At 46.1% G+C, this 25,476-nt stretch overlaps 1 protein-coding gene across 1 annotated transcript in view; it reads right to left on the bottom strand.

Annotated features, from left to right (window-relative positions):
- Positions 1–4,613: 4,613 nt before the first annotated feature.
- LOC122222610 (M1-specific T cell receptor alpha chain-like) overlaps positions 4,614–25,476 on the bottom strand; it is a 482,951-nt gene continuing 462,088 nt past the window's right edge. The window contains exons 4-7 of the mRNA XM_042943169.1: positions 8,322–8,576; positions 6,728–6,772; positions 5,838–5,945; positions 4,614–5,153 (exon numbers count right to left, since the gene is read on the bottom strand). Coding sequence (XP_042799103.1) covers positions 5,839–5,945; positions 6,728–6,772; positions 8,322–8,576 — 407 coding nt within the window. The 3' untranslated portion in view covers positions 4,614–5,153; position 5,838. The remainder of the gene's footprint in view (positions 5,154–5,837; positions 5,946–6,727; positions 6,773–8,321; positions 8,577–25,476) is intronic.

Below are 25,476 nucleotides of genomic sequence, written 5' to 3'. Positions count from 1 at the left end.
CCCCTTAGCTCCTCCCCCTAGGCTCCCCTTTAGCGCTCTGCCTGAGCGTGAGTGAGCGAGCCTGATGATCCTGGGCAGGTAGTGCCCCCTGCCGCTTGCGGGGCCTGACCCGGGACCCACTTCCCTCTACGGGGAGGTGATAGGATCACAAAAGCTCTGGAGCCCCGTGCAGCGACTGGCAATGATCAGGGGCTCCGTTCACGGAATGAAAGTCACCTGCCCTTTTATTTTCTTCTGAAGGAGGTTTTCCTAAGTTTTGGGGGGCTTCCCTTCCTCAGAATAAGCAGACTAAGGGAAAGAGGCCTTTTTTGGTGGAGCGCTGCTGCCCCCAGGTGGGCGGCGGGGGACACTACCACCGAGCGGGACGTCCAAGCCCTGCGTTGCGTCTCGGTTTCTGGTCTTAGTTCTGAGGCTCCTTGCCTATTGGTCTCCTGCATCCTGGGCTGTTGGCCTCCGAGAGGCAGACGTCCGTCAGAGCCATCACCCAGCACTTCAGCCTCGGCCTGGAGTAAAGGTCTTCTTCCGAGAACCAACCAGCTCCAGCGTGTGTGTGGGGCCAGATGTGGCTCCAGGGAGGGTGGGCTGGACGTAAGCCTTGAGGGCCGGCCCTGTATTAAGCAAATGTTTAATCAGGTGTGGTCAAGGTTTGATCTTAGTGCTTGGTTCAGAGGAGGGGCAGAGGCGGGCGGGGGAGGCTTCTCTGCAACGGGGTGTGCAGCACCTCCCCGGCCTGCTGCGCGCCAGCAGCCCTCCCCCCGCCCCGTCCCGTCCCCTCCCGGCTCCGCGCCCCTCCCAGCTCTCCGTCCTCCTGTCGCACCTGCGGTTGGTGGCGGTATAACGGCCCAGCCCGCCTGGCCTCGGCACGTGGCCTGGGGCGATGCTATCTCACACTCAGTATTTTTAACTCCTGTTTGCAGAGGATGTGGCTTTTGTGGGAGAGCTTCAAAGGGTGCCCCATTTGCCCTCTCGGCAACCATGACGTCATGGAAATGGGGAGGGGAGGCCCTGAGTCCCCAAACACCTGCAGGGAAGTGGGAGACTTTTTCCACTTCCTGTCCTACTTCTGGCTACTGACTCAGTGTCTGACCTGTTTATTAATTTCAAAATATAGCTCTCCGGCGTGATCCTCAGAGGAAACCTTATACATGTGTGTGCCTGGGTGAAATGAGGTCTGGAAACCAGGTGGCCTTATACAAAGGCAGGGCTCAGGTGGTCCTGCAGGCTTCTCACCAGTCAGCGCACTTATTAACAGAATGACAGCACGGGGTCCCTACCTGGCTTACTCCCTTCAGGTCTGTCCTCAGTCAGGAGCCCTTTGTCCCACACATTGCTCCAGGGAGGTAGACTGGAGAAGTGGTTTTAAGATAGGCCACTGGGGAAAGTGAGGTGGAACAGTCATGTGACCTTCTGGCCCAGACCTTACAATGGTTGGGCTGTGTCGGGGGTTCTGCCTACCCTGCTCCCTGTGTGTTCTCCCAGAGTAACACCCTCCAGACTATTGGATGATTGCCTGCTTGGGGGCTTCACTGGCCAATGGACCATCACTCAGGTTTTGCTTTTCCTGATAGTTCTTGACAGGTTACTCTCAGCTCTTGGCAAAACTGTGAAATAGTGGCTCACCTGGCCAACTCCTCTATTAATCTCCATTTCCCTTTCTCTTATGCTCCTCTCACCTCCCCCACCAACTTGGTTTCCCTCCCAATGCCAAACGGCACTAATTATGTATTTGTCCATTTGCTAGTTATGTGTATGTTAAGGGTCTCTTGTGTGACAGAAACCGTGCTAGGTGTTGCGGACACACAGATGAACAAGATACACTTCCCATCCTGAGGAGTGCATAGTTGAGTGGACTTTCTTGCCAAGATGTTACCTGATAACTAAGGTGATACCTGTTAAGGCTTCCCAGGTGACCCAGAGGGGTTGGATTTTAATGGGTAAAGCAAGAAGATGAATAATCCTTGAAGACTCAGTTGGCTGCTTCTCCAGCAGCCAGTGGGTCATGGCAGAGGGTCCCTCTGTTGGAGTTGAAGACCCCACTTCAAGGTGTTCCTGAAGCACATGCTTGTGTAGCCTGCCCTTCTCCTGACAGGATAGTGATTCCAGTTTTACACTCAGGGGTAGGTCTCTGGGTCAGAGAATTCTCTAGGATCTTAGGCCTGGGGTTGAGAAGTCATTTGGTTCATTCTTCTGCCTTCGGGGCAGGAGGGTGTCTGTCCAGATGAATCCGTTCCACAACTGGCCTTGGTGACATATTCCCTAGTGGGATGAACAGTGGCCTCCTCTCCTTGAGGCTGGTCCCTGTTCATGGGGCCTGGGGCTCTTCAGGGCTGGGCCTTGCTATAGATGTAATGACTGTGTCTCTAGGTTTCCTCGGCAGCCTCTTCCTTCCAGGCTGAGCAACACCTGGTCCTTTACTGCACTGAGGGGCTCTGCTGCAGTGACCCTAGGCCCAGCACTGACCCTCCCAGGGGGCACAGGAACCCTGTATCTGGGCCATCTCATAAGCCTACTTTAATTCCCTCTGACACCCTTGATGGGCCCTGCAGCCAGACATGAGGGCTGAGTGAATAAAGATGAGCACAGTCTCTGCACCACCCCCTCAGCACACCCGCTTGCTCCTGGTCTGCCCCCTGACTTGGCTCTAGGTGGCTTTAGGTGTAACCACCTTAGACTTGAGGGAGGGTTCTTGTTGGGATCGAGGAGCGCTGGTTTGGGATAGAAATGTCTCTGCTTTCCAGATGGCTTCCTACCTGCCCGAGGTGTTGTCACCCTTGGCTTGGGCTGGGCCTGGAACCAGGAGCCCCTGCTCTCTCTGTGGGTCTCAGTGGATCCCCAGCCACTGCCCATCACCTCATAGGTCCTTGGGTGGCCTTAGGGGTCCATGACTTCAGAGCCCTGACAGATGAGGGCCCAGGGCTGGCATGACTCCACAGGCTCCCTTGGCCTCCTTCACTCTGGGCTTCCTCCCAGGTTCTTGGAGGGGTCTCTCTGTCCGGTCCCCTGCCCTGAAGCCCCTGTGTCTCCTTTAGCCTCAGCATCTTTGCCGCCAACTCTCAGGAGCAGAGCTGCTTCTCCAGCCACCCACACATCCTGTGCCTGGGTCTTTTGCATACAGACCAAAGTGAATTACTACTTTAGGGGAGAAAAAAAAATAAACGAATTTGCCTTAGGTTTTTAACGGTTGATAAAGTCTTGCTCTGTTAACCCTCCCAGGGGCATTTGCATTTAATATGGAGAGGAGAATCCTTTAATTAAAAGAAATTCCCAATGGTGGGATCTCTGGCATCGTGTCAGATTCATGGGGAGGCAGTTTTCAGTTCCCCACAGGTGGCAGAATCTCACTTTTGGCAAAGTGGCCTCTGTCCTATGTGTGACAGTGATCTGCCAGGATGAGATTTCCTCGGCCGATGTTCCCTCCAATGATCTTTAAAGGGACTTGTATTCAGGCTGCAGATGAGGGGGTTCCGAGAGAACTGAGGATTCTGTGACTACCCTCAGTAAAGCTAGCCAGGAGATGGGCAATGGTTCTTAGTTCTGAATGGAGGCCACAGAATCAGAGATGCGTGGAGCTTCCATGGATCTTCCTTCCAGGCAGCCTTCTAGTCCTAAATGACATTTTATAGGTGGTGATCCTGGGGCTCATGGAGGAGAGGGACATGCCTAAATCACTTCTTGAAGTGGTGGCTCTATCCCTGTGATAAGAAGCAGGCCTGAATTGTAGCTTGGAAGGATTTGTATATTAATGGTTGGTGTGGCCAGAGACACATGGGTGAACCATAGAGGTGTCTGGGGATAGGTCCCTTTCTTACCCCTGGGAATTGGTAAGCACTGGGCTTGACATCAGTAATTGTGAGGAGGATGGCTGAATCTCTGAGGGATGTTCCCATAAGTGTCCATGACCCCAGGAAAGGCACTCAGGTAGCAGAAGGCTCAGAAGAATCCCAGGGGCCCCAGGGAGCCCTACCTTCTGTCCTATAGGTGAGAGCTTGAGACATCCACTCTCCTTGGCAGAGTCCCTGGGCTTGAGGGGAGAGGACCCATTTCTAACATCCGGGGTTGGGGGGGGATAGAAAGTCTGGCTAATCTTCACCCCTTTCCTCTTAGACTGGGCACCCCAAAGTTGAGGCATTGGGTTGGGACCCAGGCATTCAAGTGGTGGGTGGTCCCAAGCCATGAATTTGTGGGGGCAACGCACCGTTTCAGTGGGAATCGAGTCTGAAAGGAAAGGCAAAGGAAATGTTCCCGGAAGGCAGGAGACAGTGGGTGGCATTTTGGGGATACTTGCTGTGTGGTCCCCGTCTGCCAAATTTCAACTGCCAGTCATTACCAGTCATGGATGCGGGCCTCCTGCTATGGGTGGCCTAGTGGTGTGGCCTGAAAACGGAAGAGCAGGGACCTAAACTTTTAAGTGGGTTTGCCTGGCCCCCAGCACAGCCTTCTAAGTGGAATTTTTAAGAGGTTGTTCCAGGAAGAGGTTGACTTAAGCAACTTGTTGAGTTAGGCTTTCTGAATGACATTAGGACGAACGCCTTGGTTTCTTTCTGCCGAGCCAGTGATCAAGAGCAAGCCGAAAGCGACCCTGACCAAACCCAGTCAAACAGAAACACAGTCTCTGCTCTTTCAATCGCCTTTAATGAAGTCATGGGTAGCAGAATATACAATGTGGCTCAGATACACAGCACAGCAGGGCCTAGATAATAATTTTCCTCACATCTTGGGGACAAGTGTGATGTGTTATTCCTTTATGAACATAATTTAAAATATATAAACTCCTCACAACATTCTCCAGGAGCTAGAGCCTGAGAGGACCCACTGGGGATCCCTCATCCAGGGGACATATGGGCAGTCTCAGGGGAAGGTCGGGGAGTTTCTCCCCAGCCAGGTGAGGCCACAGCAGCAGCTCCTTTGCCGGGAGTGTCAGGCAGTGACAAGCAGCGATGAGGGGACAGACTGGTGGCAGCGGTGTTTGGCAGCTCTTCAGCATCTTGATCACAAATATCTGCTAGGGTCCGGTCAGTGGCGTTGCCAGTGGGACCAGAGAGGTGGAGGGAACCTTCTTCTCCATGGGGGCAGAGAGTGTGCCTCTCTTCTTGAAGAGGGGGAGAAGGTGTGGGAGGAGCAGGGGAGCGCTGGGCTCTCACATTCTTGGCGACCTGGGATAGGGAAGAGCAGAAGTCAGGGTAGGTACCGAGGAGACAGACTCAAGACAGTTAGGGATGTGATGGAGATGCTTCTATGTGCAGAGTTCTAATGGACTCTGGAGTTCTTTTTGCTGGTGGTGGAACAGGATGCACTTGTCAGTAGGATGACCAGGGATACTGGGAGAGAAGGGTATGGAGACGCTAGCCAGGATTAGGGTGTATTAGGAATATAATATCTTCCCACCATATTGGGGGTGGAGGAGATGAGGAAAGGAATTGTGGACCCCTCTAGGTTTTGCAGTGAAATGGGGACAGTGGAAGGCACGGGTACGAATGAGCCTGGGTTCTGAGATTCTCTTATTCTTTGACTCTAATTAGTGGGTGGCCCTTGATGTTGCTTGGCCTCAACTTCTTCCTTCCAAAGTGAGGACAATAACAGCCATTCTTCGTGATTCATGGGAGAGACAAGGCTCAACTGAGGTAACTGTTGTCACCTGAGGAGTGTACTGTGTTATACCAGTGATCCAGGCCATTGTGATTAACAACAGGGACCCCTAACAGGAAAAAGTAGAAGAGTTCGGTGTGCCCAGCCTTAGGACCTAAAAGCAAGACCCTGGGGGGAGGTTTGCTTTCTGACCTTGGGGACCCACCCTAAGACCCTCACGGCCCGCATTCCCACAGGAGATCCCTGCTCACCTCAGCTGGACCACAGCCGCAGCGTCATGAGCAGGTTAAAGCCAACCACCTTCAGGAAGGTGATGCGGAGCACGATCACTAGCAGGTTGTAGAAATTTAGGTTCATATCTGCAAAACCAAGAGATTATTAGCATGTACATCCGATGTGTCTACACAGCCCCTATGACCTACCCACGATTTCCCCCAAAGCCTCAGCTCCTAGCCCACCTCTCCCTTTGAACTTGGGTACACATCCCCTCCTAAGCATATTTGTACATTCCTCCAGGCTTAAGAGGGTTCCCTTTCAAAAGGAAAACACCAACTGCGCTCAGTGTTTATTTTATTTCTGCATCCTTCAGGAGTGGGGATGGGGTGGTGCTCAGAACTCACTGTAATCCCTTGGATCTGGGCCCCTGAGTGAGAAGCTGGTGTCTGGACCCCAAGAGGGACCATTCAATGAAAACGGCTCAGATGGAAATGGATGGGTCCAGGGTAGGTGGTGAGGAGAGGTGAGGATCCTGAGAGATAAGACTACTGCTGTGTGAGTTCTGCTGCTTTTCTCGAAAGGAGGCAGACAGAGAGAAAATGTCCTTAGGGTGACCTGGTTAGTTCAGGCCTTTGTGTAAGCCAGTGGGAAATATCATAGGTGGGCCACCGAGAAACTCTTTGGTTCTCCTGACAGTGGAGCAAGGGAAAGGAATACAGAGGCCTAGGAGTGAGTCATGGGTCTAGTAATACTGAAAGTACTTAGAGGGGAAAAGAACATTAGAGATGGTGAGAGGAGCCTGGGCATTCCAGAATGTTCCTGTTCCTCCTACCTTCATTCTAGATCCACATATTCCTTCCCAACTCTCCTATCTAGTCAGGGTGATTATGGATGCATTTCAAGCCATGATAGACCCCTCTCTTACCTGTTTCAAAGCCTTTCTCTACCACATTGGCATCACAGGGAAATTCTAAAAGGAGAAACAAAGAAATTTTCTTAGAGTTGAGTGTGCTGACTTTCCCACCCCAGACCATGGATTTGGGCAGATGAATGTCTGTCTATAGGCTTTCCACATTCTCTCATGGAAATGTCTGGAGGGAACTTGTTGCATATGGGCACCTGCTAGGAGAGCCCCTGGCATTGGTGGGATCAACACCGTAGCTTCCGGGTACCACTCCATTCACGTAACAAACACTGGTCGTGCAAAGTACACATTACATGACACACAAGGCCACAGGAGCCATCAGACACAGACCCTGCCCTTGGGTAAGTTCCAGTCTGGTGTCTGAAAAGAGGCAGTAAGACATACACAGTGACAAGTGCTATAAGGAGTGTGGATGTTTTCATGTGTCCCACAAAGTTTGGATCCCTGCACTCTAAATTTGTTCCTTTGTTGTCACCATCTCAGTAAATGGCTCTGTCACTGACTCAACTGCTTGGGCATACAATCTAACTGCCTTCCTTGATCTCCTCTTTCTTTCTCACCCCTCCTTGGGTCTAACTTTAAATCTGAGATAGTGTTGGCCACTCATTTCCCCTGCTGCCTCCCTGTCTGGGCCTCCATCATCTCTCTGCTGCAATAGCCTCCTTTCTGCTTCCACTCTTGGTTCCTACAATCCATTTTCCACTCAGCAGTCAGAGTGTTCTTTTAAAAAAAGTAAATTGGATGTCATTCTCCTGCTTAAAACCAATCGATAGCTTCTCATTGTACTTAGAGTGGTGGCTGTTCTCTCATGACCTAGGAGGCCCTGTGTTGTGACCCTTCCCTACTTCCTCCATCTCATTTCCTGCTGCTCTCCCCCTTTTCTCACCGTGCACCTGCCTCAGGCCTGCATAGGATCCTTCCTTTGCCCTTGGAATGGCTGGTCTTTTCTTATCCTTTAAATATCATCTCACAGGGCATTTCTCTAGAGAGCCCTTTCCTGACTTTTTGTTCCAAAGTTGGCTGTTTCCTCAACTCCCAAGTTAAAGCACATATTACAATCTGAAGCTGTCTAGATTTCTGCTTGCTGATGGATGGTCTCTCCCAACTAAAATGGAGCTTCCTCATGGCACACCCCTCATCTGACTTATTTACTCCTCCATTCCAGCACCTGGCATATTGTACAGGCACAATCAATGTTGAATGAATAAATGACTGGGTGAGGTTTGACCTTTGGCAGAGAGACAGAAACAAGGGGTGGTATCTTGGAGAAAGGCATTGGACTGGAGCCTGAAGAGCAGCAACAGGGGCAAACAGCCCGAGCAGAGGCAAGGAGGCAGGAACTCAGGGCAGGTGAGAAGCCAGTGCCCTTCCTGCCACCTTCTCCCCATCTGCTCTTTGCCTGCAACAGCCTGCGACCTGCCAGGATGGACCTCGCTGGTGCTCAGTGACAAGAGGGTAGGGCTTTGCTGACCATCGATGAGGCTGAGACCACCAGTCAGAGCAGCTTTTAGATGCCCTCCACTTGAACTCCGGGAATAACCAGGCCTCTCAAAGTGAAGAGACTCAGCTTGCACAGGCACCAAGGCTGACTCACCTGAGCTGGAGTGGAAGGTGTAGTTGAAGGTACTGTTGCATCCCAAATCAAAGCTGTTGCTCCAGGCCAGGGCCCCGTTGCTCTTGGAATCCATAGTCTTCATGTCCAGTGAAGTACTTTTCAATCTAGTCATGTTGGACTCTGTGGATGGTTCCACATTGATTTCCGAATCAAAATCAGTGAACAGGCAGACAGAGATGTTACTGGATTCAGGGCTTTTCAGCTGGTACACGGCAGGGTCAGGGTTCTGAATAGCTGTGGGCCAAAAGAACCCAGATTAGGAGATGTCCGTTTGCCTCCTGCCCGAACCCAGGCCTGAGTCCAGATGCCAGTGATGGGCAAGAGCAGGGCTCTGTGGGACTGACAAGTCACATTCTCAGGCTTTGATGGGAAAGAACATTCCAGAAACCAGTTGCTCCAAAGAGCCTGGGAGTCAGGGACAGGTATAAACCATGAGTCCTGACCAAGCGGCCAGACTCTCAGTGAAGGCTTGCTGCCTGGCCTTGCCGGCCATTCAAGGAAACGAGAAACATAGGGCTGGCTACTTAATGGTATTGCTCATTCTTTTAGTTAATAGGAACTTCTTCAAAAGCACAAGGGGCCTACCAAGCAACAATATAGCTCTGGCAGGACAAAACAAGCCTAGAAAAAAGGCCTAGCAAAACAAACCGTATGCCTTAGAATCTGGGGTGGTCTCCCCCAACTGAGACTGGGTATTGACAAGAATCTGAGGTTTATTATTGGCTGCCATTAAGTTGGAAGGAGGGTCACATCACCAGAAGACTTCTCACTGATAAAAGTTTTGGACAATAAACCTGCATCCCAGACCTGGTTTTACCATTCACTAGATACAAGGCCCTGTGCAAGTCACATCGGCTCCTTAAATGTCAGGAAGTTCATCTGTAAAATGGAGATATTGCCTCTTCCACCTTCCTAACCAGGCTATTCTGAGAAACAAAGGGGGAGTTTCTCCTTATAGAATTATATTTAATAAACCGTAAGGCACTGAATAAATGTTAGTGATTGCAGCTATTGATACCACTAGGACGTTGCCATCATAACGTGCTACCGAGTTATACACAGTTTCTACTCTTCACCCCCCCATGAAGCAGGGGCTGTTGGAGGCTTTTCCTTAGTGCTGAGAATCATTCTTCAGTATTTCTGGAGGATTTTGTGTTTTTAATGTAACTCTCATTGTTTATTCTTTCAGACCTCCTGCCTTTAGAGGAGGAAGCAGAGGTTTGCTGGGAGGGTTAACACGCTGGGGCCACCCAGAGAGTTTAGAGCAGCACTGGGACTAGAGCTTCCTGCCCCTGTGGTTCTCTGCTCCCACAGCTCCTCATCATGCATGCAAGGTTTCTCAGACCAGGAGTGCACCCCATGTGTGAGGCCAGCCAGGGTGGCCTTGGCAATGCAGACTTCCGGCTGGACCTGAAACCAGGGGAATCAGCCCTTGGCATGGCTTTGGGTTGCTTAGTCAAGGCATCCCAAGGGTGTGGGGCCGTCCCTGAAACAGCAGAACAAGGGTGGGTCCCTGGTCACGTGTGAGGGATGTCCAAAGCTCTGGCCCTGAGGGATTCTGCCTTTTCCCCTCCAGTGTCCACATATCCAGGGAGTCTGCCATCACTGTGGGTTAAGGCCCTAAGGCATAAATCTTGCAGGGAGAGGAGAGACCAGAAGCCATTATGCACCACAACACACCCCAATGGATTTTTTAATCATCAATGGGAGTCATGGGTGGGACTGGGGAGGGGGATGTGGAAGGGTGTGGAGGTGCTGAGAGAATGTGGCTTTGAGGAGAAGGCAGAAGATAAGGTGCCACTAGATGCAGTTTGAGCTTAGAGGGGAAAAGGGATTGCAGTGGGGGCCAGATGTCCAACTTTGAGTCCTGGTTAAACACTCACTCAAGTCCTAGAGCCAGTCAGCGTCAGACTAGAGAAGGTCTAGACCACACTGTCCAATATGATAGTCTTTAGCTACATGTGGCTATTTAAATTAAAGCTAACCAAAATTAAATAAAATGAACATTCAATTAAAAATTAAAATTCATTCCAAAACCAGACAAAGACCCCACTAAAAAGCAGAACTACAGACCAATTTCCCTAATGAACATGGACACAAAAGTCCTCAACAAGATACTATCCAACCCAGATCCAACAATACATTAAAAGAATTATTCACCATGACCAAGTGGGATTTATACCTGGGATGCAGGGCTGGTTCAATATCTGCAAAACAATCAATGTGATACATCGCATCAATAAAAGAAAGGACATGATCCTCTCAATAGATGCAGAGAAAGCATTTGACAAAATACAGCATCCTTTCTTGATAAAAACCCTCAAGAAACTAGGGATAGAAGGATCATACTTCAAGATCATAAAAGCCATATATGAAAGACCCAACGCTAATATCATCCACAATGGGGAAAAACTGAGAGCTTTCCCCCTAAGCTCAGGAACACAACAGGGATGTCCACTCTCGCCACTGTTATTTAACATAGTGTTGGAAGTCCTAGCCTCAGCAATCAGATAACACAAAGGAATAAAAGACATCTAAATTGGCAAGAAGGAAGTCAAACTTTCACTCTTTGCAGACAACATGTACTCTATATGGAAAACCCAAAAGATCCCACCAAAAAACTGCTTAGAACTGATCCATGAATTCAGCAAAGTTGCAGGATATGAAATCAATGCACAGAAATCAGTTGCATTCCTATACACCAATAATGAAGCAACAGAAAGAGAAATCAAGGAATCGATCCCATTTACCATTGCACCAAAAACCATAAAATACCGAGGAATAAACCTAACCAAAGAAGTAAAAAATTTATCAACTGAAAACTATAGAAAGTTTATGAAAGAAATTGAAGAAGACATAAAAAAGTGGAAAAATATTCCATGCTCATGGGTTGGAAGAACAAATATTGTTAAAATGTCAATACCACCCTAAGCAATCTACATATTCCCTGTAATCCCTATCAAAATAATGCCTGCATTCTTTACAGAGCTGGAACAAATAATCCTAAAATTTGTATGGAACCAGAAGAGACCCCGAATAGCCAAAGCAATCTTGAAAAAGAAAACCAAAGCAGGAGGCAGACTTCAAGATGTATTACAAAGCTGTAATCATCAAGACAGTATGATACTGGCATAAAAGCAGACACTCAGATCAATGGAACAGAATTGAGAACCCAGAAATGGACTCACAAATGTACGGCCAATTAATCTTTGACAAAGCAGGAAAGAATATCCAATGGAACAAAGACAGTCTCTTTAGCAAATGGTGCTGGGAAAACTGGACAGCAACATGCAGAAGAATGAACCTGGACCACTTTCTTACACCATACACAAAAATAAACTCAAAATGGATGAAAGACCTCAGTGTAAGATGGGAAGCCATCAAAATTCTTGAGGAGAAAGCAGGCAAAAACCTCTTTGACCTTGGCCGGAGTAACTTCTTACTCAACATGTCTCCAGAGGCAGGGGAAACATAAGCAAAAATGAACTATTGGGACCTCATCAAAATAAAAATTTTCTGCACAGTGAAGGAAACAATCAGCAAAACTAAAAGGCAACTGATGGAATGGGAGAAGATATTTACAAACTACATATCAGATAAAGGGTTAGTACCCAAAATCTCTAAAGAACTTATCAAACTCAACACCCAAAAAACAATCCAGTGAAGAAATGGGCAAAAGACAGGAATAGACACTTCATACATCCAGATGGCCAATTGACACATGAAAAAATGCTCAACATCACTCATCATCAGGGAAATACAAATCAAAACCACAAGGAGATACCGCCTTACACTGTCAGAATGGCTAACATTACCAACTCAGGCAATAACAGTTGTTGGCAAGGATGTGGAGTAGGAGGATCTCTTTTGCACTGCTGGTGGGAATGCAGACTGGTGCAGCCACTCTGGAAAACAGTATGGAGGTTCCTCAAAAAATTAAAAATGGAACTACCCTACGACCTAGCAATTGCACTACTAGGTATTTATTCAAGGGATACAGATATGCTGTTTCAAAGGGGCACATGCACCCCAATGTTTATAGCAGCGCTATCGACAATAGCCAAAGTATGGAAAGAGCCCAAATGTCCATCAATGGATGAATGGATAAAGAAGATGTGGGGTGTGTGTGTATGTGTGTGTGTGTGTGTGTGTGTGTGTGTGTATACATACATATATATATACACACACACACACATATATACACATACATATATGTATATATACGCATATATATATATATATACATATATATATATACACACATACACATACACACACACACATTAACAATGGAGTATTACTTGGCAATCAAAAAGAATGAAATCTTGCCATTTGCAACTATGTGGATGGAACTGGAGGGTATCATGTTAAGCAAAATTAGTCAGAGAAAGACAAATATCATATGACTTCACTCATATGAGGAATTTAAGATACTAAACAGATGAACATAAGGGAAAGGAAGCAAAATAATATAAAAACAGGGAGGGGGACAAAATATAAAAGACTCTTAAATACAGAGAACAAACAGGGTTGCTGGAGGGTTGTGGGTGGGGAGATGGGATAAATGGGTAAGGGGCATCAGGGAGGACACTGTTGGGATGAGCACTGGGTGTCATACATAGGGGATGAATCACTGGAATCTACTCCTAAAATCATTATAGCACTATATGCTAACTAACTTGGACGTAAATTAAAAAATAAATAAATTAAAACAAATAAAAATTAAGACTTCATTTTAAGAGCTTAGTAGCTACATGTGGCTGGTGGCTACCATATTAGACAGTACAGGTTGATAGAACATTTCCATTGTCACAGAAATTTATATTGGACAGCATTGGTCTGGAGAGAGCTATGCCACAGAACATGAGATTTTGAGGAAGGGCACTAAGGGCTGAGTGTGGGTCTTAAAAACAATCTCTAAGTCTGTTGTGGGAGATGACTCCATCAGGGGCAGGCCAATTTTTGCTCAACTTTGCTAGTGAGAGATCAAAATGAAATAGCAATCAATGAAGTCAGAAGAATTGAGGTGATTTTGGCCTCTCTCAAGTCTAGTTGTCATCAATTGATACACTTTGGGCTTCTCTATCTGCATTTTTGCTGTTGTTTCTCCTGTCCAGCTCTTTTTGTCTGAAGACAAGAAATGAGTCACTTTTAATCTGGAGGTCTTTAGGGGTCCATCTGCCAGAGCCCTGGGAGGAGAGGCATTCTGTTGCACCTTAGCAAAACATATCCTACCACCGATGACATCTCAGCAGTTGGCCTTAGCAAGACCATCAATTTTTCAATGTGGAAGTTCAACTATTCTGGATCCTAAACTTTCATTTTAATTCAAAACTGACCACAGAAACCCATGCCCAGATGCTCAGTGCTTTGGAGGCAGAGGGGCACATAATGATCGAAAGCTTCCTTACCACTAAATCTGTGCTTCGTAGTTAGGTATCAGGAACTCGGAAGTGTGAGTTAGCAACCCTGACTCCAGGTCCCACTGAGCCTCTGGTGAGCATGGAAGCAGTGAGCCTGGGCAGACTTACCCAGAGTTATGAAAATTCTGGTTCCTTTGCCAAATTTCAGCTGGGAGGCAACACCTTCATGCCACCCCTAATATCTCCATTACAGAAACCCTTGGGCTTCCCCTCCTCTGAGGGATGGGGTAACCCACCTCTTAGAGCCCACTGAAGAAGGAAGAAGGGAGGTCCCTAGGCCTTGAGCTGTCCACGGAAGGAGCCAGCTCCTCTCACATTCACATCCAGTCTGTATTTCTAAGTTGGATCCCTGATTTCCTAGTGGGGGCCTTTGGCCCTAATTATCTGTATTTCTCTCAAAGGCTCTAGAATCCCTTTTCTCTGTTGTCTAAGAAGACATCTTATTTGCCTTTCTCTGCATCCGAATTTATTATCAGATGTGTTTACTTAGGCCAAAATGCACGTGCCTTGTTCATGCCCAACATCATGCCTTCTTTCTTGTTGTTCCTTATGCCTGAAATTCCCCCTTCTCTCCTTTCTTTGCCCATATGGATCTTACCTGTCCTTCAGGCTCAATGAATCCTTTCTACTGCATAAAACCTTATCCATCTGGGCTGGCTCCCAGTCGTAACCTTATTCCTTTGAATCTCTGTTGTGCCTATTGACGTCATCAATTGGTTAATACTAAAATAGTTTTCAGGTTGCTAAATTTATAATAGTTATGTGCCTTTGGCTAGTTTTCATCCTATTTGGGAATAGGTTAGGCATCTATGTTAGACTTCTTCACACTCAATCTAACACTTTATAGAGTGATGTCCACACAGAAGGCATTAGAAAATATCCATTGAACCATTAAAGTCAAATTTTAATGTGTTTGACCTAGAGAAACACAGATTTTGAAAACTGATAGTGATGTGGGCACACAGGTGGCCTGGTCCCAGCTCCAAGACAGCTCCAGGCCTCTGAAGACAATTCATTGTAACACCCACAGTTAGTCTTACCATAGTAAGACTGATACCCCTGAGGAAAGGAATAGTGACACTCACTGGCCCATGGGTGTCACCTGGGATGACGACTCACCAGATATTACAGACACTTGGGTTCCTTTTCCAAATGTGAATTTGCCCACACTTCCTCCAGTATTCACACTGCAGGTGACACCATTACAGAAACTCACTAAATCTACCTCCTCCTTCAATAGGAGAAGCACTGATCTCCCACAGAAGACAAGAGAATCACACTTTTTAGAGTTAGACCTTCTGCTCTTTTGGGTTGAGACTTTGGTGTGTTCATCCCTTTTCCTCCTGCGCTATCCTGCTGTAGTGCCCTGGGTTGGAGGTTGTGATTTCAATAAACCAAGAATTCAGTAGAGTAAAACCCCTGTTCAGGGCAGCAGTATCTTGGATCTTCTCGTGGAAGGTCCAGGACTACTTGTTTATCATTTGCCTCATGATTCTTAAAGTCTCAGTCTAAAGATGTTTCCCAAGCACAGAGTGCTGGTTGGGGGAATATTCTGGGGAAGGGTGGAAAGAACCATTTGGGATCCTTCAGAAGAAAATACATGGGCTTAACTTAGCATCTTGGGCAAAGAAGAATCAATTGTCAATGTCGATCCTTGCCCCACTTTACTTACTTGGATGGACACTCAGTCTGGTTCCTGCTCCAAAGATTAGCCTGGTATCCATGCTGTATCCTCACTGCAGCTAAGGCCTTTCTAATATCCTTCCTGACATAAATCTGCCTGAACCCACCAGGCTGTGAAAGTACCATCCTCAAAGGCTCCCTGAGTCTTTGTTTCTTAGATTTCCTATATCCCAGGGAAGCTGTTCCCCCTTCTCTTTATAATAATGTAAGCCTTTTATAGCAAGGCCTTGATGATGATGGTGATATCTTTTCTAGATAATAATAATTATTATTAAAAGCTACCATTTATTAATTACTTGCTTTAGGCTGGACATTGTCTTATATTATTATGATGTCCTTATTGTCATTTTGCTGTTGAGGAAGGAGGCTTTATTAGTTAGAGAGGGTAGAGCCAGAATTTTCCCCAGATCTGCCAGCTTCTCAAATTTGCTATGAACCCCATACCATCCTGCCTCCATGCCTTGCTCTGTCACATCATATAATTGCCATGCAGATAGGAGTCGGGGTTACTTTTACCCTGGGAGAGGTTCAAAACTCTACCAAACTCCAGAGAGGAAGATTCTGTGAGAAGGTAAGTCATTAGCCAAAAGGAGGAATTTAGCTACCTGCAAGCATTGTGTTCGCCATTAAGTCATTCCTTCCCCCAAGGGCACGGAGCTAATTTCCTGAATGATCAGATTATCTGGTGCTGATATTATCAGCTTCGCTTGAGAGCACAGAATATCTGGAAATCTTTTTATGTTTCTGTAAATTATTCTGCTCAGATTTTCATTTACTCAACTGCCTCTTGGCATTTCCGTCTTTAATATGAGAAATGGGACCATTTTAAGTCACCAAGAAAGCTTGTAGAAATGGGAAACTAGTATTTAATATTTCCTCGTTTGCCATAAATCATTGCCTGTTTTCTCATAGACAGGTTGTCAGTTACTTTGGTCCTTGACACGTGCATGGTCATACTCACGCGGCTGCACAGCTAGCCTGGTCCCAGCTCCAAAGATCAGCTTATTGTAGCTATCAGACAACACACAATAGCAGGGTGCTTTATAAGAACTCTAACCTAGGCAGGCCCAGCCTTCCTGGGGCAGCAACATCTCCTCTGTTCTACAGACTCCTCCAGATCACCCTTTCTCTGACACTAGCAAACAGTCTGGGTCACTGAGTCCTAATTTCTCAGCTTTCAGTGTAATAACCCCACAGATCTTACCCTCATAGTTACCTTCATAGTTACCCTCATAGTTAGCCTTGAGCTGTTCTGGCCTTCCCGGAGGGTGAACACCCTTTCTGGGTCCCACACTGAAAGTGAAGGAGGAAAATTGGAAGAGTCTGAAGATGAGCCAGTAATTAATTAGGAAATGAACCTTGAAAGAGAATTCAGAGCACTGGCAATAGATGGAAAACCTAGGGTAGGGCTGAATCATGAAATGGAGGCCTGAGCAAAGCCCTTCTTTTAGAAAGTAGTTTTATTATTTCTTGAGGGCAGAGAAAAAGAGAGGCTAAAATTGCCATAGGAATATTCACATGAAACGCACAGGGAAGATTGCTTAACTCTGAAGGTTGTGTGAATCAGGAGGGAGTTATGTACGGGGCTTGAGAATCTCTTTCTCCAGATGTTTCTAAGGTTAGGGTTGACATCCAAAGGGGGAAAAATCTTTCAAAGTTTGAGAGTGGTTTAGATAAATCCTTGGTGAGAATTTCACAGAACTCTACTCTTTCTAAATTTTTCTGCAAAAAAAGATTCTAAGCTCAAATAAGTTTGGAAAGTGCTGTATACTGTATACTAACAGGGCATATTAGCTAGTTTTAAAGGCTCCGAGAAGTCCTGCAGTAAAGAATCCAGAACCTCCCAACCATTTGATCCAGTAATCTTTTTTTCTTAAAACATCCATTAACATCTGTGGAACATATACAGGTTTAGATATATATGTATATTCCTTAGAAGTTCCTTTTCTAGCTCTAAGAATTTAAAATTCCATTCTAAATTTTAGCCTAATTTTAATCCTTAAGTTTTCTGTGTTCTGAGTCTGTTCTGCCTATGGCCACAATTAGGGGTCTCATTGATTCTGATTCTTTCTTTCTAATTATCATGAAACAGCTTCATTCTATTTGGGGAATTGCTGAACATGTAGTCAGCTGTATAGTGAATTCTCCTGCCACCATCAGGAACAGCTCGAGGGCAGTTACGGATGCAATCAAGATGCAGGAATCACATTGCTTTAACACTTTGCAAAGTTTACCTTCTAGAAACAATGACAACTTTAAAACCTTTCCCAAATATGAATTTATTGGTCTTCCTTCCACACACCTTCCTATACACCTTGAAGCTGTGTACTTCAAAGAAGATTCTGGTCCTAATGGAGGAAAGTTTCCTGGGTGGTCTCTCAAGTAGAGACATATTTATCAACAGAACTTTTTCCTTTTTGCCAGTAAAACCCATTTATGCTGCTTCCCTATCACAGGCATTATAGTTCTTACATGCCTCTGAACTCTGGTTCTTGAGGAATATGATAGGTTTTGGGCTTTTTAAATACAGCCTGAACAGACCCATGGCAGGGCAGAGGCTTTGCTGAAGTGCACTAATGAACAGGTCAAAGCAGAGGAAGTTTTCCCCAGAGAGATGGGCTTTATTTCACCCATGTGGATTTGGATGGATGTAATCTCCCATTTTGAAGTCTGACAACTCTCTCCATTGGGGAATACTTACTATTGTCTAAAGCAACGTGTTCTGGGATGCCTGGGTGGCTCAGTCAGTTAAGCATCCGACTCGGTTTTGGCTCACATCATGGCTTTGTGGGTTCGAGCCCCGCATCAGGCTCTGCACTTCCTTCCTTCCTTCCCCTCGCCCTCACATCTAGCATAGTGCTCAGAATATAGTAGGTGCTTTGTAAATATTTGTTGAATAGAAAAGACCTCTAAATATTTGAATTCATTTTTAATGCAGTCCTGCTCTCTATCTTCTTTTATTAGCATTATTTCATTTCTCTTTTGAATTCTGTATGGTTCTATTTTCTGAAGTTTTTATGGTTTTTATTGCATTATTTAGGCTTTAAGCTCTTACTACAGCTCTTGATTAGATATGGAGTTTTGTGAGTGTGTCCAATGGCCAGCATCTTTGGGGAGTTTAATTTCCCACCTTTCATGAAAACTAGATGATAACAAAAATATATTTTTTGGCATAATCAGTCATAATTTCTTTTCTGATAAAGATCTTTTGTCTGAAAAGGATCTAGAAACAGCAAGAGTCTGTCTCAGGAATGATGAAAAGGCCAATCCCCGTGGGCAATTTCTAGCATTAGAAAATAAACCACTATTGAGCCAGTGGCTGGAAATTAAAATTTCAAAACATTCAAGTCTCATGAAGAAACATGAGAAATTGGCTCAGGAAATGCAGATTCATCACCTAAGAAAGCAGAGTAGGGACTTTCTGTGTCTTTGACTAGAATCTAAGGTCAGGCACTTACTTGGATGCACTTGGAGTCTTGTTCCACTCCCAAAATTGAGCGCTCTGCCACTTGTCCCCGCACCCTGATATGATTCAGTACAAATACCTGCCCTCTGCCACCCAGGGCGGCTGCCTGGTCCCCTCATGCATTCACAGTGTTCACTCTTGGGAACAGGGCTTTTAAATAGCCTCTTCCATGGTTTTATGATAGATTTCTCTTTTCATGTCACCTCATGCCCATGGTTCTATTTCCCTGCCTGCCTTACCTGCATCCTGCCAACCCAATCCAATGACTTTACTGATTTCTCCAGAAATGCCAAGTCCTTGCCAAGGCTGCCATGGTCACCATGGCAAGAGGGCTCAGGATGGGCGAAGCAAAGACCAAATAAGTGGCCTCTGAGCCACTCTGAGATCTGGGGTCTTCTTTCTCAGAGTGCAGGAGAGATGTGGTAGCAAGGATAACAAGAAAACAATAGTCAGATAGAAGTCAAATATATTTGAGTTAAACTCTAAGTCTGTCATTCCTAGCTATGTGATCGTGGGCACATTACTTATGGGAAGCCTCTGTTTCCTTATCTGTAAAATGGGCATGATACCAGCTACCTGACATTAGCATGGATGTGAACCTTGCAAGAGAACTTATGAGCAAGATAGAGAATATCACTGGTACATGTCAGGCATTCAGTAAATAGTAGCTAATAATGTGATGATTCCCAGCAAGGCTTTACACTAAGGGAAAGAAATGAGGCTTCTCGCCACTAGAGGAGACCCATCCCTGCCTCACATGCCCCTCCCTCCAGCACCCTTGGGTGCCTTACTCTGGCTGGGACACTTTCACATAGGACAGGTATTTCATGGATCCACGGGGAGGTATGAGAGAGAGTCTCAGCCACAGGGTTGAGGGAGGGGGTAGACCTGTTGGCTGCCATGAAGAAAGTCCTGCTTCAGAAACTGAACCAAGAGTGAAGTATCTTTTCTCAAAACTTGAGAATTTGTCCTCTGAAAGCACCGTGAAATACCCTTGTTCAGCGACCCTTGACCATTTCATTAGACCCAACACCCTAAGTTACTCCCAGACAACAAAGGATGGAGCAGACCACATCATGGACTCTCATTATTATGATATCCTTCCATAATATATTGCTGTCTACAAAATCTGCCTTATTGAAATGGTAATTTCTGTAATACTCACAAGGATGAACAGCAAGGCTGGTCCCTCTTCCAAATATAGGTCTGTAGTTGCTTCCTGATACCCACAGCGAGGAAAGCCTTTGCTAAATCCTGTCTTATGTGACCTCCCCCTACCGACGGCCCGAGTGATGCTGGGGCAATAATCCAGGGAAAAAACACTGGGGACCCTTTGAGAGTTGCAAGAAATCTCCTGAGCCTTAGCCTCAAGGGGTGATGATGGGAGCCAGTGGTGGGGGCTGGAGAGTGCCTCACTTCCTTTACCCAGGAGAATATCATGTTCCTGGCAGCAGAGAAGTGGGGAGTGACTCCCCAATACCAGCACCACCACCCTGCCTGCTTGGCCAACACTAAGGGTCTGATCCTGCTGCTCTTCTGTCAGATACAAGGGGCTTCTGGAAGTCTCCAAGGCTGGAGGGCCCAGGACACATTTGGTAGTACATTGTGCTGAAGCTGTTCTATCTCCTTTTCCTGAAAGGCTTCTGTTCTGTCTTTCCCCTTCTTTAGCTCTTTAGGGTTTCCCATTCCTCGGCTTCTTCCTGCATTGCGGCCCGTGGGTCTAGTCCCTGCATTTCCCTGGTTGTAGGCCAGACTCCAAGCAGATTTTGGCCCTTCCTGTGATTGGTACTTTTCTCCTTCCCTCTTTACCACCTGGAAATAGGCCAAAGCATCCAAAGGTCTTTGGTTCCTTTTTTTTTTAAGCTCCCAATATGGGGCTTGAACTTATGACCCTGAGATCAAGAGTCACATGCTCTCCTGACTGAGCCAGCCAGGCACCCCCTTATTCCTTTATTCCTAATGACCTTGATTCAGACAGGGCCTGGCTTTTATGAACCATAGCACAGAGAAAAAAAGTCACAAGAATTTCCATAAAATCTCTGAAGGATGAGAGAACCAGAGACCATGCTCCCTTCTTCTGAGATGGGAAAGCTAACCTCTCAGAAGTTATGGCCTGAGCTGAGGTCCTGAACTGAGGTGGGAACTCAGCTCTTGGTTTCCTGGCCAGTGCATGCTGCTGGTCCTCAGAGGGCTTACCTTGCACTAGGCTTGAGCTGTGTGTCTTTGCTGAGCTCAGGGCTTGCTGAGTGAGGGGCTGGGGCCTTGTCCCTACCTTTCACTGCCTGCCCAGCATGGCCCTGGACAGGTGCTTGGACCCTGGGCCTCTGGCTCCCCCTACAACAAGAACAAGATGTCCCCAAGGCCCCTTCCAGCTCTCACCTCTGTAGGTCTTTGTGCAATTTGAAACCCAATCTCAGGGAAGAGCAGGGCAGATTTTCACGGAGGATGGGAACATGGTCAGTGGAGATGCTGAGAGAAGCGGAGGGTAAAAGAAACAAAGGACAGGCAAAGGTTTGGGACAGTCACTGTCTAAGAACCTTAAGTGTGGCATCGATGAATGACATGTCCCCTACCCCCATGGACAGAAGAAGTTGTCCAGCACTGGGGGTTGGAACAGTGTTTGGGGGTGATGGGAGGGAGGTCATTTGTACAGGAGGATCCCAGCTCACTTACCTGGTGTGACCATCACCTGGGTCCCCTTCCCAAAAGTGAGTCTGTTCCCATAGCCACACTCTGGGTAAGAGCATTACAAAAAGGTCCTGGTTTTGTGCACCCTCTCATGGAGGACACACACCCTTCACTGGAGCTCTAAAAGCTGGGGACCTAGAGGGACACCTGGGTGGCTCAGTCGGTTGAACGTCCAACCTTGGCTCAGGTCATGATCTCACGCTTCGTGAGTTCAAGCCCTATGTCGGGCTCTGCACTGACAGCTCAGAGCCTGGAGCCTGCTTCAGATTCTGTGTCTCCCTCTCTCTCTCTGCCCCTCCCCCACTCATACTCTGTCTCTGTCTCTGTCTCTCTCTCTCTCTCAAAAATAAACATTAAAAAAAAAAAAAAGCTGGGGACCTGGAAAGCCTGATCCTTCTGTTTTCCCTGTAATGCATGCTACAACCACCCTAATGGGTTTAGCTGTGCCACCTCCCACTGGCCTCCCTATTCCTCATCATAGCTATCAACAAACACAGCCTCTGGCTATTTTTCCTCTGGGGATGGGGGGGGGGGGAACAGAGCCTTCACAAAAGGTTGCGGAAAAACCTGCCTCCAATCTAGGTCAGGGTAGGTGTGAGTATTTCTAAAGATGGAAATTACAAGGCACCGGGGAGGCATTTTCTTACCTCAGCTGACACACCTGAAAAGAAGGTACCATTTTCTTGGGTAACATACGCAAAAATGTATTTTTCACTTTGCCAGAAAGAGTAGGAGCGAGAGCATTTCCAGCATGCCCTGCTGGGGCCCCGTGCTAAAAACATGCCTTGGCATGACTCAGTCACCTCTTCCTCTCTGGGGCTGAGTAAGAGTCCTGGTGACTCAGCCTGACTCATTGCAGTTTCTATCCTCACCTCACTCAAGGATTCTGCCCAGGGGGCTTTTTGTCCTCAAGAAAGTCAAACATCTCAGCAGATAACAGACATAAGTCCTTTTCCAGAAGCACATAGGTGGAATCATGCTTGGTCTCTGCCTGGGAATGCGGACTGACCCTTGTCACCACTGTCCTGTCTCCAGCCAACAGGACTCCCTGCCAGGTCCCAGGTCTTGTGCATGACCACATACAGTACCCATCTTGGCACATTCACATGTAAATTATTGTTAGACTTTTAATATATAAGTGTTGTTTCTCTGATAAGACTGGAACTTCTTGAGAGCAGGGGCCGTATCTTATGCTTCTTTTTTTCTTTTTTTCTTTTTTTAAAAGCAGCTGTGGTCCCTAGCTTATTGATGAGACCCAGTGATCATAAACAGTTGAACTGATTTTTGCTGTGCATAATTATTGGGACAAGGAGGCCAATTATGGGAGAGGTTAAAAGCAAAGTATACTCTGGATAAATGTAAGTTGCAAAATCTAAGTACCTAGGCAGGGAAAAATCAAGGAAACTTTTCTAAGACAGACAATAAGGAGGCAGTATAAAATCCAAAACATTTTGAGGTTCATATTGACCCTCAGCAGAGAAGGGGAGCATCTGAATGAACAACTAAGTTACTTGATTCCAAAGGAAACTCAAACATTTACCTCCTGATACCTTGACACTGACTCTCTTTAAAAGGTAAAAAAAAAAAAATAATATGGTAGAAAATATATATTCTGAGTTAGCAGCATTGTTATGATCAATAATAACAAAATAGCAGTAGTACTAGTCATAATGATGTTCTATTACAGACCATGCTAAATGCTACATATAAAAATGTAAACCCAGTTTTGGAGATGGGTTTACACATTTCAGGAGTTCTGACTTACTTGGGCTGATCAGAAGTTGGGTGCCAGTTCCAAATATGAGTTTCTGAATGGCTGTGTTCACACTCTGACATAACTCTATACAAAATGGCACCCTGTCACTGAGCCCGAGCCTGGGATTCCTATGTCACACAAAGGTTAGTTACTAAGCATATTCCTGCATCTGTGTGCATGTACCGAAGTGGGCGAAGGCATATAATTTTACTATTTACCCTTCATTTTCCTAAGACCATTGGAAGATGACAAGAAATAAGGAAGAACCCAATAGGAGATCCCGCTTTATATACAGTAGATTATATAAAAAAATGTTATGAAAATTCAGGTTGAAAAGGTCATTCGTATAATTACAGAATTTCAGTTCTATCCAGAACCTAGGGTAGTTTTATCCATCCACACTTGCTAGGTGTTCAGGACGTGTTTCTTGAATTCATGATGCTCATGGATAATAATGTGACACTATCATTGCCAACCTATCTTCTTATTTAAGTAGCAGACAAAACCATGCCCATCCCCTCAAATAAATCAGTGAAAATGTATGTCCCTCAGCTGTAATCCCAATCAGATCATTTCATAGAACTTACTTGTTTTGACAAATAGTCTTGTTCCTGGCCCAAAGACAACTTTGGAGCCTATATTATTTCCCACAGTGATTTGTGCTGTGACAAAATGGGCCATTTCCTTCCCCTTCCATTTTTATACCATAGCTGGGGAGCAGGCCCAGGGTGCCTACTGGAAGGTGCTAATAAAAAGGAACACTTTTTTAATACTCCTGTAGTAAAACCCATTTGTTTTTTTCCTGTGTTGAACATATCTCACACTTCCTACCAGGTTCATCAAACACTAGTCACTATTCTGTGAAATCAGGCACCAGAATCCCCAGGCTTTAGTCCCAGACCTACTTCTCACTGACTTTATGAGGTTGGACAATTCAACCAACCTCCCTGGCGCTTAATGTCCTTGTTGTAAAAGTAAAGAGGACAGAATTAGATGATGTCTAAGCTCCCATTCAGAGCTGATGTTCTGTGATTCAGCGATGTCCAAAGTGCCCTTACTGTTACATTTTCTATAACTCACACTTGTGTTGGGCACTTGCCGATCAGTTACACTGGTGACTGGTCTACCTGGGGAAAATATAAGATACAGCCAGGGAAAGGGAGCATCAGGATAGTGGTTACTGGCAGCTCCTCTGTGTCCATGGGGTAAATGCCCCCAGTATCCCTGGTACTTTTTGTCTTTTCATGAAAAGGGGACGAGGATCCTTTGGACTCTTGGGGAATTCAGGTCAAGATCTCCCAAATCTCCATCTCTAAGTCATGGCAATATTTAAGAATAAAAAGATAAATTCCATGTTTTTCCTTACTCACGGTGATTGGCATTGTCTCTCATTTCTAAGTAAGCCCTGGCACAGGGTCTGTGACAGAATGTAGTAGAAAGAGCAAGGCTTTGAGATCAGGCAGACCTTGGTTTGAATCTAGACTTTTCTACTCACTAACACTGGGATCTCAGGCAATTACTTCTTTGAGCCTCAGTTTCCTCTTCTGTAAAATAGGGATACTGCCTCCTGCCCCCTAGAGTTGTTTGAGGATAAACAATACCATGTATTATGTACCTAACATCGCATCCACACATCATAGGCACAAGTTTCTATGATAAGGGAGTTAGTTTCTATGATAAGTTACATTATTGATTAACAATATTATTTTCTCGGGGTTGTAGACTTTATGAAATAGCCATAAGTCTGTGCCCTTGAGTCATATAAACTCTAGAGTGGTATATGAGTGAGGTCCCAGAACCACAGATTTTGAGTGTTTTTCCCCCACTCATCTCACACAGGAGGAGTCTAAGGCACACAGAGGGGCAATGACTTTTTCAATGTTACACCACCAGCTGGGGCCAAGTTGAGAATGCTAGACTGAAACCAGAAGCCCTGGGCTCATTTCTCTGCACTTCACTGACTCTTCTTGAACAATGTTTAGTGTAAAGGGACACAATCTCTGGAGTGAATTTGGTATAGCTTATTTGGGGCATGGATAAAATGACCTTGAACATCCTTCCCCCAGTTCATCTCTGAATCAATGGCATTGGAAGTAGAAAGCATCCATTAGATCATGG

This window comes from Panthera leo, chromosome B3, assembly GCF_018350215.1.
Source record: "Panthera leo isolate Ple1 chromosome B3, P.leo_Ple1_pat1.1, whole genome shotgun sequence".
Lineage (NCBI taxonomy): Eukaryota > Metazoa > Chordata > Mammalia > Carnivora > Felidae > Panthera > Panthera leo.
The sequence above is the reverse complement of the archived record's forward strand: the minus strand, read 5'-3'. Positions and strand labels throughout refer to the sequence as shown.